Here is a 16,160-nt window from a genome sequence, read left to right on the forward strand (position 1 = left end):
TTAGCTGGAGCAAGTACAGTGAGCTTAGTTTTCTATACGAATTAGGTGGATCAGGAGCTCTACGGTCCATGGGATTTGATGGAGTGCCGCCGCACGCATAGAGCGGCACTATTTCCGGTCAATTCCAGATATCATTAGTCGGGTGACCTGACATCCTAGCCACTAAACAGCAACGGTAGGCGAACTACACAAAGCAGTATAGGGTCAGGCGGGCCGGGCCCGCAAAAATGATTGAAGAAAAATAATTGTTGCAAAGCTAGAAGCATCTGCGCCAATAGCGATCCGGCGAGTGCCAAAGTGCAACAGAGATGGCTAACGGAATCAACCAACAAAGTATATATAAACGATTTTTTTTTCCAGAGGTTTGTGGCCAAACCTACTTGGCGAGTGAGATAGGCTTAACACGTGTATGGCCGTCGAGGTTATGCCATCCAACTACCGGTCAGCAGGTGGCTGGCCCTGCATTTTCTACTTCTGTAAATCTTTTAGGATCCAAAAATGTGGTGTGAACTTTTATACTCAAGCGATCGACGTGCACAAGGCTATTGCACTGCCATTCTTTTAATTGGACGTAGTTTTTTTTTTCTTCTAAAAACGTGGGGTATACCCAGCCTCTACATCATATGATGCACACAACCATTCTATTACATTGAGAAACAAGCTCAAATTTTCCTAAAACGCCTAACTAATAAAATAAAATTATTACTTATGTACTCCGTATTATACTTGTTTTAGGGAAACTCCATATTATACTACCTAATAAAACCATTTCACTGAAAAACTAGAGTAATAAAATCATTTTAGAGAAGTGCAAGCATTATGGTCTGTTCTACTCTCTCCGTTTCCAAATATAAGTCTTTCTAGAGATTCCAATAAGTGACTATATACCGAGTAAAATGAGTGAATCTACACTTTAAAATATGTTTACGTACATCCGTATTTTCTAGTCCATTTAAAATGTCTAAAAAGACCTATATTTAGGAACGGAGGGAGTACTAGCTAGTTGGTGCATGGCCAATCGGAGCGTGAAACGTAGCGTGCAGCTCTTCCATCATCTCTTTACCTCTGGCTCCGAGATTAAGTTGATCAATTAATCGGGTCAGTCAAATAAAATAAAAATGGTCAGTTGTAGTTGCAGTTAGCGGGGACATGGAAAATGACTGGCCCTGGAAAGTGTGGAAAAGAATTCGCCGACCAAGGCACCTTTTTTCCATTAATATAAAGAGGAGCGTCGATCGTCGTTAATCAGTTGTGTTAGTTAGGACAAAAGGGCGCCTGATTAGAGTAGCTAACGTACGCGATCAACAACAGCAGAGAGAGAGAGATCTTGAGATCATTTTTCTATAATAAAAAAAGAAGCTCGTCGTTGAATTGATGTCAAGAAAGCGTCGATCGGAAAAGCGCACGTAGAGACAGAGGGAGAGGGAGCGGGAGAAAGCGTGGGCGGCGGCGTCGCTGTTGCCACTGGCGGCGAGCGCCAATGGAGCATGGGCACCTGCCGTCCGTGGTGCGCATGTTACGTGCGACGTCGACCTCACCTGAGCAACGCAGAGGAGACGAGAGGAGAACCCATCCACCGCCGTCACTGCTTGCCGTGCCACTCATGCATGCACAGCACAGCGCGGACCAACACAAGAAGAAGAAAGATGGAAGAAGAAGAAGAAGAAGAAGAACCACCTGCGAATTGCGAGCACGTTTCGCCTCTACCTTTGGGTGTGCTAGCACGAAACCGTTTTGTTTGCTTTGTTCGTTTCCGTGGAGGACAAAATCTGTGTTTCACGTCACCGGCCATTGTACAGTTTCCTGTCACGTACCAGCACTATACTAGTCGTTGATTGACCGGAGTAAACAGTCCGTTCAGACGCATGCACATGGTGAAGCGGGAAGAAGATATTTTAGACTCCGGAGGACTCCGATATCCATGGCCGCCGAGGGAAACCCGGACGAAAAATGTGCCGTCGACACATGCCCCTGATAGCAACCGCGTGCTGCAGTGCAGTGCATCGACAACACTGACGCGCGAGTCCAAGGCCATCATGCAAAATACAAACGACAATTAGTTATAATCCGAGCGCGATAAGAGTGGTCCAGGACTGATCCGGATAAAATAGAGCGAAATGTTTTTCTTTTCTTTCATTCCGATCCCGACGCGGAATGTACTGTGACTTGATCCATCCGGCCATGGAAAACGACCGGCGAGACAGGAGCAGCAGATTTAACATGCCGAGCACGGCACGCGCCAGCCCGCCCCGCCCGCGAATGGGCGCGCGGCGCGTGCCCCCAGCCCACGCCGTCAGCCGCTGGTCCAGGGCGCCACCTCGCCGCCCGGCGGCCAATCGCAGGGCCACACGCGTCCCGGCAGATTTTCTCCACGATATACAAATGGGAGAGAAAGCATGTTTCCAAGTGTGGCACTACAACAGTGACGTCGTCGTCGTCGAGGGCGGACGGCCGCGGCAACAGAGGCGGACGCTGCCTGCGCTTTGCCGCTTTTGGCCGCTGCCCGACGCCCATCTGTCTGGTAGCAGCGAGGCTCCAGGAAAAGGCCGTGTCGGTTTCAATTTGACCGGGCTCGATCGTGGGAATTTTTGTGGGTGCAAATGATGCCGCGCCAATCGCCGCGCGACGCGTGTGCTGTCACGTCCTTCTCAGGGTCGGCATCATGCATGGCAGACGGGCATGCCTTCCTATGTCGGCCTTCCTCAGCTTAATTAGTTGGTGCCCTTGAAAATTGTCTATCTGATTGATTCGGAAGCTTCGCTTAATTAGGCGTGTCTAATTGCGGACGCGTCACGCTCTCTTGTGCAGGAGCGTGGTTCGTTGTCGAATGGCGGTCCACACGTATAAGGATTTTCTTTCCCGACTGTGCCCATTTGGCACTGGTCACATAAAATGCCCCAAATGGTCATATATTACACTAAAAGTTGGAAGTGCCCCTCAAAAAAGTGGGAAGTGGAAAATTGTACTACTTTCTGAAACATGGTAGTACGATTTTTAATTTTATGAGTGGGTTATTATTATTATTTTTGCGGGGTGGTAACTCCAACGCTCACCCTCAAATCGAACACTGTATCCGTCCGCGAACCAATGGAAACCAGTCCGCGGACAGTGATGCGGGAGCATGCCATCCAACCGTGCCCACATACATATCAAACTGGATTTCAACATATCAGAAGAATTACATGCGAACCAGATGATTTCCATCTAAACCGAAGCACATTCATTACATTTTCGACACATTTCTTTAGAAAAAAAAAGCGACCAGTCCTTACTTTAATTCTTACGATGGCGTCCGTCCTCCAAGTTCGTGTTATCCTCCAACGTTGGTCGTGTCCATGTCCGGCGGTGATGAGACCCGTGAGTGAAGGTGCGGGCGCCGGCGAGGAAGAATATATAGCACATGGACCGACCCACCTGGAGTCGGGGCCCCACCACCTCCCACGCACTACTCCTCGTCAGAGCCCACGGCATGTTCACTGCCTCCCATGCACTATTTATGTATGCATGCAGCCATGTCCCCCATTTTGTTCTTAGATTGTCCAGTCACATGCATATGATTGGTGAGAATGCAGAGAGAGAAAAGAGAAAGAATAAAGAAAGAGAAAAAGTGGTCAGAGGTGGGCAGCATCCTTAGTGTCGGACGGACCGGGCATGTCCGCGAGCCCTCATATTCTCCCTGATATGGGCTGGATATGAGGATTTGCTGATAACTCGGCATACGGGGACAAAGTAGGGGGGTGATATGGTCACTATTTTGCTTTTTTTCTCCTGTCCAGGTTGTCCTCCTGACCGAGGATATGAGGGACCGGCTGTAGACTCTCTAAGGGCATCTCCAACGGTGACCCCCAGCTTATGAACTTTCTGCAGATGCACCAGAATCTTCGAGATCAGCAGGTATACACGCGGCTACTCAATGATCTTGTGGAGCACATGTGGATCCACAATGGCAACCAAGGAGGCAATGCTTGAGTTTGGCACTTCAAATAAATTTTACGTAAACGCTATCTACGCTTGATACCAACAATTGCTATTTACGCGCGACATTGTGTTGCATGACCGACATGCATGTATTTGCATGGATTTGAGACATGTGGATGCCCAGAAGAAAAATATGAGGGCCCGTTCGGATGCGCCCGCGGGCGTTTGAGGGGCTAGATTTTGCCAAGCCCGGCTGCAGATGCTCTAAGGTAGTTTTAGAGATATAAGTACTGATGGGTTATTTTTAGAATAATAGGAGGGCCAACGCCCCCCCCCCCCCCGCCCCGGTTCCATTATTAATAACGAAACCAGAGATCAGGTAACAAGCAGCTTGCAAAAACGCAAGTTCAGTAAAGCAGGGAGTAAAAGCAGGTGCACAAATATTACAGTCCCGGTCCAGCAAACTAAGCTATTACAGTGGGCAAAACCAGACTCAGGCTGGGATTCCTAGTGCGGCGCAGTTGTCTTGCTTGGTTTCCTCCAGCGGTTGCAAGATCTTCATCTTCCACACACCAGCGGGCGTAACTCCGGGGCGCCTGATCTTTTTTGCTGGTTGGGCAGGGGAGCCCAGGAGGTCCAGCAGCGTCACAGGGCTCAGCAGGGTATGCTTGTAGGTGAAACTGCTTAGGCTCCTGGGCGGGGATGACCGCATAGCGCCAGAAGGCGGGGTCGACATTGCCCCCAGGTTCAGCTTGGCGAGAAGTACTTGACTGAAAACACCTTCAGTGTTTTTGTCAAGCTCAACTACCCCACTGTGATCTGGAAGGGGGTATTCAGGATCAGGGTAACCCTGGTCATGAATTCCTCCATCTTCGCACGAGCAGCGTCCTTGAGAAGAATCAGCCATCTCCTCAAGAGCCCCATCATCAAGTTCCAGATCTGTTTCAAATCAATCCACATTACATTTCTAAAAATGGAGGAGTTTCTATGTTTCCAGATAGCCCATAGGACACCAGCACAAATAGCATTTAGAGCAGTGTGTTTCCTATTGGCTATCCAAAATCTAGCAATGGAAAGGTAATCAGCCCCCAAAGAGCAGGAGAAGAAGTCTGAAACAGATTTCCATATTTGCTTAGCAACCACACATTCAAAAAAGAGGTGTTGTATAGACTCTTTCTCAGAGCAGTAGACATATTCATGAGATTTTTCAAGGCCTCTTTTAGAGAGGTTGTCTCTGGTCATCAGCTTGTTATGAGAAAGAAGCCATAGAAAAACTTGGACTCTAGGGGGATTTTTACAGACCAAACTGAAGGAATGTAAATAGGTTGAACACCTATAAAGTTAATTATACTATACAAGGACCCAGTTGTGTACTCCCCTTTGGATTCATGTTGCCAAATCAGGGAGTCTTCACCTCCAGGATATCTTGTACTAGTAATAATTTGTTCTAGGCAGTACCAACTCTCCATCATAATAGGTGTAAAAATCCGTCTAAAGGTCAGTTTAATATTGTTTTGGTCCCCGATTTTATCAAGAGTCTCACCATGCTGGTGGCAAATGACATAAAGGGGCCAAAACTGGACAGACAGTGGTGAGGTACCAAACCAAATATCCTCCCAAAACCTGATCTTTTGTCCATTACCAACTACCCATCTATAACCAAATTTCAGGGCTTTGGCTGCCCACATGACCCCTTGCCAGAATTTGGAGGAGCGTTGAGCATTACAAGCAAAGATGTTGGGGGAATTATGAAGGTATTTGGCATCTACCAAGGATCTCCACATTTTCCCCTCATCCTTGATATATCTCTTAACCCAGCTCCCCAGTAGGCAGAGGTTGACATCTCTAATGTTTGGCACTCCCAGACCCCCATGCTCTTTTTTCATACAAAACAAGTGCCAGTTGGCAAGATGTAATTTCCTATTTCCTTCAAAATCACTCCAAAGGCAGTGGGCCAGCTGGCTGTTAATCAAATCCAGGGCCCACTTAGGGAATTTAAAGAAGGATAACAGATAGACAGGGACACTAGCGAGGCAGGTTTTGATAAGTATTAGTCTAGCTGAATAGGAGAGTAATTTCCCTCTCCAGCCAGCCATTTTCTTGAGGATCTTGTCAATGAGAGGTTGGATATCCTCTCTCCTCAACTTATCATAGTGTAGGGGGATTCCTATGTATTTGATAGGGAAAGCACCGAGAGTGCACCCCATGATATTTGAAAAAAATTACAGTCTCCTCATCTGTAAGACCTATTGGGATGATTTCACTCTTAGAGTAGTTAATTCTCATCCCAGAGACTTGTTCAAAATAGGTTAAAACTTTCTTGAGATTCTTAGCTTTACTCTCATCTTTTTCCATAAAAAGAATGGTGTCATCTACAAACTGCAGACAGACTACCCCACTAGGAATCAAATTAGAGCATAGCCCTCGGATAAGATCATTTCTCACTGCTTTAGCAAGCATTTTACTAAGAACATCTACCACTAAGTTGAACAAAAGGGGGGAAATGGTATCCCCTTGTCTAAGCCCTTTGCCAGTAGTGAAAAAATTACCCTCTACACCATTTAGTTTAACTCCTACAAATCCTAGATGTGTGATCTGGTAGATCCATTTCATCCATCTAGGTCCAAAGTTCCTTTTCTCAAGGATCTCCATGAGAAAATCCAGATTTACCTTATCAAAAGCCTTCTCATAATCTAGTTTAAGTACCAAACCAGGGCTACCTGAGTGATAAGTGGAGTGCAGCACCTCATGTGCTGTTACCACACTTTCCAGGATAAACCTCCCTTTGATGAAGGCAGTTTGGTTGCTGGAAGTAAGCATGTTCATAAGAACAGCTAATCTATTTGTGAGAACCTTAGAAAAGAGCTTAAAAATACAATTTAGTAGGCTAATAGGTCTAAATTTGTTCATAGTAGTGGCATCCTTCTCTTTAGGAATAAGAGTGAGGATAGCAAAGTTGAGCCTATAGATGTCCAAATCCCCATTATAGAAGTCAGTGAACATGGCCATAATATCAGTTTTAATGGTATCCCAAAATTGCTGAAGGAAAAGGAAAGAAAGTCCATCTGGACCAGGGGCTCCATCAGAGTATGATCCAAATAAAGCTTCTTTCACTTCCTCTTCAGTAAAAGGCTTCTGCAATTCTAAGTTATCAGAATCTTTGATTTTATCATCATCTGAGAAGAATTGATCACTAAGACGAAAACCTTTTCTATCTTCCTTCTGGAAGAGGGTTTTGTAGTAGGATGTGGCTATGGCTAACATGTCATCAATGTCTGAAGTAGGCCCAGAAGGGCCCTCCAGTGTATGAATCAATGTTTTCCTCCTTCTCTGGTTGGCAACAGCCATAAAATATTTAGTATTTCTGTCACCTTCTAATATGTCCCTATCCCTGGATCTCTGTCTTGCCTCTGTTTCCTCCTTAAGCCAAATGGCTTGGAGCTCAGAGATGATGCATCTCATCCTATCTGATTGTAGCTCAGAGAGAGGTGCATTTTCAGAACTGACATCCAGTCTATCATATTCCTCTATCAGGGATTGCTTAAGCTTTCTAAGCTCAACCCCGAAATTTCTACTCCAGCCTTTACTAAATTTTCTAAACCTCCTAGCTTTCTCTTGCCAAATATCAATAGGGGTGGTACTCTTAACAGGGGCAGACCAGTTTTTAATAACCAGATCTTTAAAGTTTGCTTGGAGGAGCCACCATTTCTCAAATTTAAAACTAGGGCTCCTAGGAACACATTCAATCCCTGAATTCCAGAGGATGGGAGTGTGATCACTCCCAGTTCTGGGTAGGTCTTGAGAGTTACTTAAAGGAAAAAGTGCATCTAGTTCTGTTGTACAGAAGACTCTGTCAATAGTAGACATGATCAGGTTCTCCTGGTTGTTGGCCCAAGTGAACTGTCTACCAGACATTCTAATTTCTAGTAGGCTCCAAATTTCAATCCATGCATTAAATTTATCACTCCAACTGTGATTAATTTTGCCATTGCTTTTATCTTTCTGATGTCTAACTAGATTGAAGTCCCCTCCTATAACAGTAGGCAGGTGGTCATCAATAAACAAGCTATGCAGTTCTGAAAGGAAATCATCCTTTCCTTCATCATAAGGAGACCCATAGACTGCAACAAACCTAAAGGATATGCTTTTTTTCTTGAGTGTCAACACACAAGAAACAGAGAATTTGAGAGAGGTCCAGCTAATGACATCAAAAATGTCAAGATCCACTCCCACCAGCACCCCACCAGAAGTGCCTTCAGTAGGTAGGTAGTGCCAGTCATAGTTTTTGCCACGGCTAATAGTTTTCAGAAATGCATGAGTGAGATGCTCTTTTTTGGTCTCCTGGAAAGAGATAATGCTAGGGTTATGCTTGGAGAGAGTATCATTAATACATGTCATCTTGCCAGGGGCAGTAATCCCTCTAATATTCCAAAAAAGAGCATTCATTTGTGCATGGTTTTCCTAGGGTGCTTGCCCCGTCCATATTTACTAATATGTGTCCAACCAACACTATAGTCATCTATAACAGCAGATATACCTTTTAACCCCTCAGGTGTAGTAGGTGTTCTAGGAGAATCTAGGGCATTATTGCAGCAAGACACTCCTTTAGAGTGCTCACTAGCCACATCCACTGGTTGAGTGTCAGTGGTTTTTATAGGTTTTAGATTTCCTATCTCATTAACACTAGCAGCTTTGTTCAAAAGAAAAGTATCCTCATGTCCTGCAGACATTTGAGGGGTTTTTTGAATTTCTAATTGGCTTTCAACATGTTCTGCAGATAATGTCTGACCATCATCTATTTCAACACCAATTTTACTAGCTATAGCAATAAATTTAGGGACAGTGAAGTATTCAAAAGAGGTTTTGACAATGGTACCTTTGATCTCCTCTTTGTTGGCTTCCAGGTTCTGCACTTTCTTGTTGTTCATAGCAATTTCCAACATAGTCTTGTCTCCTATATCAACCCTGTTACTTTTCCTCAGTGCCAGAACTGGGCCCCATTGTTGTTTCGCAGGAGCCATGTTGCTAAGGTGATCATCAGTGGTAGGAGAGTGATGTGTTGGTGGACTAACCACTTCAGCATTGTTATCTGACTCCAGTTCTCCATCAGCAGCAATATCATCTACCAAGTCCTCATCATCCTCATCTTCTCCCATCAGATCCATTTCCTGCAGCAGGGAATATGTGTGATCCATTGAGAGTGGATCAGGTAGTTGTTTGAGGTATTCCATGGTCTTTTGCCTTGAGTTAGTTGTAGTGCTAGCCCCAGGGTTCTTGCTGCTTGACAGAGAGGAGGTTGAGCTGGTACTCCCATCACCCTTGTTGCTTTTGGTGGTGTTACCATCATCAGCACCTAGGCCTGTTCTTCCAGCTTCTTTCCTATTTCCTTCCAGATCATCATCAAGGAGGTCATCATCTTCAAAATCCTCTTCAGGTGGCTCCACTTGAATATGTATCTTGTAGAGCTTGTCCCCAATGCCAAAAATCATGTCTGCAGGTACTTTGGTGTGGTCTCTACACCTGATTTTGATTCTGACCACCTCAAAGAAGGATCTGAAGTTACCCTGCCAATCCACATCAATCAAGGACCCAAAGACAGATGCAAATTGCTCCAGGACTGCCCATTCAGCCCAAGCAGGAGCCACTCCTCTCAGTTGGACCCAAACTTTTTGGAGTTCACTATGATGCTCTAATTCTCCTTTCCACACTTCTAACTTAACAGTAACTCCATCAATTTCTGGTAATCCAAACATGGGGTATCCATCCACTTGCTCAACAGGGATATGTGGTGGGAACTTGACAAGAAAGGTCCAGTCATCTAGCTTCCTAACTTGCCAGGGCCAGTTGGTTTTGTATATGAGAGACATGTTGTGTGCTAGCTCAGATTTGCTCACCTGCCGAGACTCAACATACACAATGCCCACATTCTTCCTGTGCCCCATGTGCTGATCATTAACATCAGGCACATCCACCTGGTAGTATCCCAAACTAGGAGCACCACTGCCAACAAACTTTGCAGGAGTTCTAGACTTCTTTCTAACTGGACATTCCTCTACTTTATGGGTCACCATCTTGCAAATAAAGCAGGCTGGAGGTTTAGGGCACTGGGCTTTGTGATGCCCAGGCTCCCCACAACTGTAACGGATGACATCCACATATTCAGTCGAAGAATTCCCTTTGTCCTTACTGAGATTTTGTTTTGGCTTCCCAGCAGGCTTGTTTCTCTTCTGTGTCAGTGCTGTAGAGGTGTTGCTTTGCTACTGAAAATTGGGCCGCTGGCCGTTACTAGGATGCTGCTGCTGCTCAGCGGTCTGATTTTGCGCAAACTGTTGCTGCTGCTGCATCTGTGGCAACTGCGGCAGCATCTGCGGCAACTGTTGCTGTTGTTGCCCCTGGAAGTTGCTATCTGAAGGCCCTGCAAGGCCCTGGATGTGCCCAGATCCCCATCCATCCCCATTCCTCCACTGTTTCATCTGAGGGGGGGATACGGTCCAGGGAACCATGTGGGGGGATCTGCTGCCCTCCAGGGAAGCCGTATCCAAACTGGAACTGCGGCGGCGGCGGACCAAACTGCGGATCCATGGGAGGGAACCACTAACCTGTTGGCGCGCCGTCCCGCTGGTCGACCTGACCCTGGGCCGTCTGCTTGTTCCCCTTTGGATTCCCTCCTCTCCCTCTCCTGCAACCTCTTCCTTGTGTCTCTGCCATGGCGAGGATCTCAGCAAACAGCTTATTCGAGACTGGGATGTGCTTCGCCGGTGGCAAGGAGGATTTCGTGGTGCGGGGTCGAGGGGGTAGCAATCGGCGGCGGTGAAGCTGCTGGAGAGGGCTAGGGTTTTCTCCACCCAGACGAGGAGCGGAATTGAATCTGGATTTGGCCCTGAATCCCATAGCTGGCCATAGTGGGCTCTGGTTGCCTCGTCATCGTCTTCTAGTGGCCCCTTCCTCCTTTTCCCCTTTTTGACTTTTTCAAAATTCCGACGCGGCTTCACCCATGCATCAGCCTGTACTAAACACGGGATCTCGCCGACGGTGACCACGCCATTGCCAACCTCTGCAGTTTCCGGAGGCCGTTGCATCGGATTCTGAGGCTGCCTGATCAAGGGAGCAGCAGTGCGCCATGGCGAAACAAGACCAGCCGCCCAGCGCAGGGGTGTCCCGAAATCGAGGCTCCTCGCGCTCCCGGATGAGCGCAGTGGCGTCGCTGGGGAAACCAGACCCCCACAGAAGCCCGACGACTGCGTCTCTGTCAATCCTGGCTCTGCAGCGACCAAAATGCCCGCCACTTCGCCCGCTGCGCTGGGTCCTCCAAGTTCATCTCTGCTCGCTCCCAGCTTATCACCTTCTCTGGAGACGCGCTCCGGCGGGGCACCATGCGTCGCATCTCCTCCTCTGTTGCCTCCACGCAAAAATCCTCGTCACCAATTTCTTCGGCGTGTCCCTCGCGCCATGTCGCCGCATCATCAACCTTATTTTTATAAACTTGATCAGACTCAACAAGGTTATTAAAGAAAAACACGTGAGGATACATTTTGATGGAAGAAGGTAAAACATGATATACTCCCATGTGGTTATATTTTAGAAATATCGCGGGAGGTACTCCCCTCCACTGGAGCGTCGGCCCGAGAGTGATCCACGCCGCTGTGCACGACGTTGTTTTCCACCACGCCGACCGCGTCGTCCACCAACCGTTCTTCGACGGAGCATGCACGCTTCACCACCTTCCAAAGCGAAGTCCGCGTACTCTATAAACTCTGTTGTAGTACACTGTACAGAGCTGAGCAAGCCCCACGAAAGTGAAGCCATCACGCATGCATGCTTCGAATCGTAAGAAAAATGAAATAAAAACCATCTTATCCTTTCCGTACTAGCTATAGTTCCGCTCACTTGGCCACTGGTCGCTGCTACTCACTCGTTAGTCAAAGACACTGTTGAGCCCGCCCGGCCCACCGTGCGGCAGTGGAAACAGAAGCACCGGGCGGTCGGGCTGTACCGACCAAATCACCGTTGGCTGGTTCACTCACTCACTCACCAGTGGATGCCAGTGTGAAAGCAAGATAAGGTCATGTGAAACGTGCGGTGCGAGTACTAGGAAGTAGAGGGCCGGCCGGCAGCGAGCCGCCCAGCCGTGGCCGTGCCAAATGGGGCGCATGTGGGGTGTCAAGAGGGGCGGGGGGCATGGCATGGCCGCGGCGTGGGATGGGTGGCCGCTGCCGCTGCGGCTGCGTGCGTCCATCTCGGCTCCGGGCCACGGGTGACCACCTCCTGCGGGCACGCAGCAGAAGGAAACAAGCACGGGGTGGTGTACGTGGCGCGTTCACGCGCCCGTAGGGGCATGGGGGGCCGATGGTAGAAGACGCTGCCGGGCGCGCTCGGCCATGCCGGGGACCATGTGGGCGCGCGAGGGCAGCACCTGAGCCCACCACCCCGCGCTTGTCCCCTCCCCGCTCCGCCGTCCCTTGATACTTGGAACCACCGTGCCGTGCCGAGGTTAATTAAGCCACGATTTGTTATACGATCTACTAAGTAAAACGTGTCTCTGTTCGGCATACGGATGCCGGGCGATCCCCCTGGCATGGCCTTCGTTTATACCGGGGGAAATGATGCTCCGGTCGAGACCATTCAGCCGACCAGGCGCAATCGACGAGCGTGGTGCCGCCAAAGGGGCAGCAAATCAGGGCCTCCCCGGCTTGATTTGCTCAACTGTCCCCGGACGGACGATGCACAAGGCCTCGCTGTACCCTGCAGGCGCGATCGTCGACGGCGGATGGTCGGGTGCCCCGCGAGCGCGCTCGTCAAGGGATGCTACATCAACGGGGATGCTGTTTAATTATTCTGCTAATGGTACCTACTGTACCAGAGTCGAAGCGAAAATATCTGCTGATGGCACTGCGCTGTCCTCCAAGCAAAAGGATAGGAGGCGGCCTGCGCACATGGAACAGTCCAAGGGTGCAAGTACCAAGGGCAAAGAAAACAAGAGGCTCCGAATTGGCGCGAGAGAAAGAAACTCGATCGTTAGTCGGTACTCGCCTTACTGTTACCTGTCGACACATGTTATATGGATTAAAAAAGGGAAGAAAAGCCAACAAGAAGACGCAGCAGCAAAGTGGGCGCTCGGGGCGCGTCCCAGTCAGCCCGTCCCCGCTGCCGCCCCCCGCAGCGCACCACGTGGGCGCCCTCCCACTCCTCCCAGTGTGTGAGTCCTTGGACTCGCCATTCAAACCGTCCACGCCCCCACCATCGCCACACTCCCATCGATCCATCTCTTTTACCAACGCGACGCGTCTCCCTTCCCTGCCCGCTCCAACTCTATATATACGCTCGCCCTCCGAGCTCCAGACATCAACCATCCACCGGTCCATCCAGACCTCACTCCCGCACCGCACGCTCTCTCCCGCAACAGAACCCACGCCAATTCCGCCCAAACCCCGCCGGACTCTCGCCGCGATCCGCCCCCGCCGCCGCAGATGCAGACACTCACAGCGTCGACCTCGGTCTCCTCCATACAGCGGCACCGGCCGCGCCCCGCCGGCCGGTCCAGCTCGGTCAGCTTCACCGCCCGCGCCGTCAGCTCCGTGCCGCGCGCGCCCTCCGGCGCCGCCCGCGCGCCGGCCCCGTCCCAGTTCGTGCGCGGCGCCGATGCCAAGCCCCTCATTGCCGTCCCCAAGGCGCCCGCGGTGGAGAGGCAGGAGAAGAAGCTCAACTTCTTCCAGCGCGCGGCGGCCACGGCGCTCGACGCCTTCGAGGAGGGCTTCGTGGCCAACGTGCTGGAGCGCCCCCACGGCCTCTCCAGGACGGTCGACCCCGCGGTGCAGATCGCCGGCAACTTCGCGCCCGTCGGGGAGACCCCGCCCGTGCACGCGCTGCCGGTCACCGGCCGCATCCCCCCGTTCATCAACGGCGTGTACGCCCGCAACGGCGCCAACCCGCGCTTCGACCCCGTCGCCGGCCACCACCTGTTCGACGGCGACGGCATGGTGCACGCCCTGCGGATCCGCAACGGCGTCGCCGAGACGTACGCCTCCCGCTTCACCGAGACGGAGCGCCTGCAGCAGGAGCGCGCGCTCGGCCGCCCGATGTTCCCCAAGGCCATCGGCGAGCTGCACGGCCACTCCGGGATCGCGCGCCTTGCTCTGTTCTACGCGCGCGCGGCCTGCGGCCTCATCGACCCCTCGCGCGGCACCGGCGTGGCCAACGCCGGCCTCGTCTACTTCAACGGCCACCTCCTGGCCATGTCCGAGGACGACATCCCGTACCACGTCCGCGTCACCGACGACGGCGACCTCCAGACCGTCGGCCGCTACGACTTCGACGGGCAGCTCGAGTGCCCCATGATCGCGCACCCGAAACTCGACCCCGCCACCGGGGAGCTCCACGCGCTCAGCTACGACGTCATCAAGAAGCCCTACCTCAAGTACTTCTACTTCGCGGCCGACGGCACCAAGTCGGCCGACGTCGAGATCCCGCTGGACCAGCCCACCATGATCCACGACTTCGCCATCACCGAGAATTACGTGGTGGTGCCCGACCACCAGGTGGTGTTCAAGCTGCAAGAGATGCTCCGCGGCGGCTCGCCCGTGGTGCTCGACAAGGAGAAGACGTCCCGCTTCGGCGTGCTGCCCAAGTGCGCGGCGGACGCGTCGGAGATGGTGTGGGTGGACGTGCCGGACTGCTTCTGCTTCCACCTCTGGAACGCGTGGGAGGAGGAGGAGACCGAGGAGGTGGTGGTGATCGGCTCCTGCATGACCCCCGCCGACTCCATCTTCAACGAGTCGGACGAGTGCCTCGAGAGCGTGCTCACGGAGATCCGCCTCAACACCCGCACCGGCGAGTCCACGCGGCGGCCCATCCTGGCGCTGTCGGAGCAGGTGAACCTGGAGGTCGGCATGGTGAACTCCAACCTGCTGGGCCGCAAGACGCGGTACGCCTACCTGGCCGTGGCCGAGCCGTGGCCCAAGGTGTCCGGCTTCGCCAAGGTGGACCTCGCCACGGGGGAGCTCACCAAGTTCGAGTACGGCGAGGGCCGGTTCGGCGGCGAGCCCTGCTTCGTGCCCATGGACCCGGCCGCGTCCCGCGGCGAGGACGACGGGTACATTCTCACCTTCGTTCACGACGAGGCCGCCGGCACGTCGGAGCTCCTGGTGGTCAATGCCGCCGACATGCGGCTGGAGGCGACCATCCAGCTGCCGTCCCGCGTGCCGTACGGCTTCCACGGCACCTTCGTCACCGGCAAGGAGCTCGAATCCCAGGCCTGAGCCGATCGAGCCCCCGCCGCGCTTGCCGCCTCCACGTTTCCCGGAGGACGGCAAGAAGCAGAGGAGGAGATGGAAAGAGGAAGTCGCCAGAGGGAGCCTCGCCTTAGGCATAGGAGATCCCCGGAATCTTCCCTTCCATTCCCCCCTGCGCCTGCAGTTAGCTCACACTAGTACGTAGTTGGTCTCTGTTCATATTCAGTTAGCTCACACTTGCTTCAGTCCACACCAAGGTAATTAAGTAGCGCTTGTAGTAAAACCTAGCTGTCACTCATGGTGGCACAGGGGAGTGAGGATTAGAGATAGAGAGAGGAAGAGGGGTCCAGCTCGTAGCTGCTCTGCCGGTGCTTGCTTCTACAGAGCGACCGTAGCTCAGCTGGTGCCCGCTGCTAGTTACTGTACAATATATTGTTCTTCATTTCATCACACGGGTTGGTATATGTATGTACAAAATATGCTCCGGTTGTTGTCACACACTGTTCAGTGTCGACTGCTGTTGCCTATGCTATGCTTGCCACCACCCGGTCGCTGCCGGTGTTGTTGGCCCGCGTGTGTGCATTTGTTGATATTATGATAATGATATGGCGATTGTGCTGACTACGTTTTCTTGTCGTGTGTGTCGCTTAGTGTTGAGTACCTTCTATGCAGCTCTGCTTGTGTGTTTAATATTGGCGCCCATGTAAAACTGAAGCTTGCTCGTCTCTCTGCTCTGTCAGTAGAAGATAAAAATCAGATCGACTAATCCATTGCTGCGAGGTACAGTAGTCCAATTTGGATAATATCATACTACGTACTACAGTACGTTCCAAATATGATTTCGCCGCAAGGAACAGTCTGGTGAGTTCGAAGCGCGCGTAGTCGTGGATGCACCACGGGAGGCTCGAGCAAAATGACGAACACGCGATTTGGTTTGTAGCAGAAGCGGTATGGTTATCCATCCGTGAAATTTGACCCATGTTTTCCTTGTAGCTAGCCTGCCCTTTTGCAGGA

The 16,160-nt window shown here is 51.1% G+C and overlaps 1 protein-coding gene across 1 annotated transcript; it reads left to right on the forward strand.

Moving 5' to 3' along the window:
• Nucleotides 1–13,273: 13,273 nt before the first annotated feature.
• LOC123122716 (9-cis-epoxycarotenoid dioxygenase NCED3, chloroplastic) lies at nt 13,274–15,767 on the forward strand. The gene has a single exon (XM_044543041.1). The coding sequence runs from the start codon at nt 13,386–13,388 to the stop codon at nt 15,171–15,173; it is 1,788 nt and encodes a 595-aa protein (XP_044398976.1). The 5' UTR covers nt 13,274–13,385; the 3' UTR covers nt 15,174–15,767.
• The last annotated feature ends 393 nt before the right edge of the window (nt 15,768–16,160 follow it).

This window comes from Triticum aestivum, chromosome 5D (assembly GCF_018294505.1).
Source record: "Triticum aestivum cultivar Chinese Spring chromosome 5D, IWGSC CS RefSeq v2.1, whole genome shotgun sequence".
In the NCBI taxonomy this organism is placed as follows: domain Eukaryota; kingdom Viridiplantae; phylum Streptophyta; class Magnoliopsida; order Poales; family Poaceae; genus Triticum; species Triticum aestivum.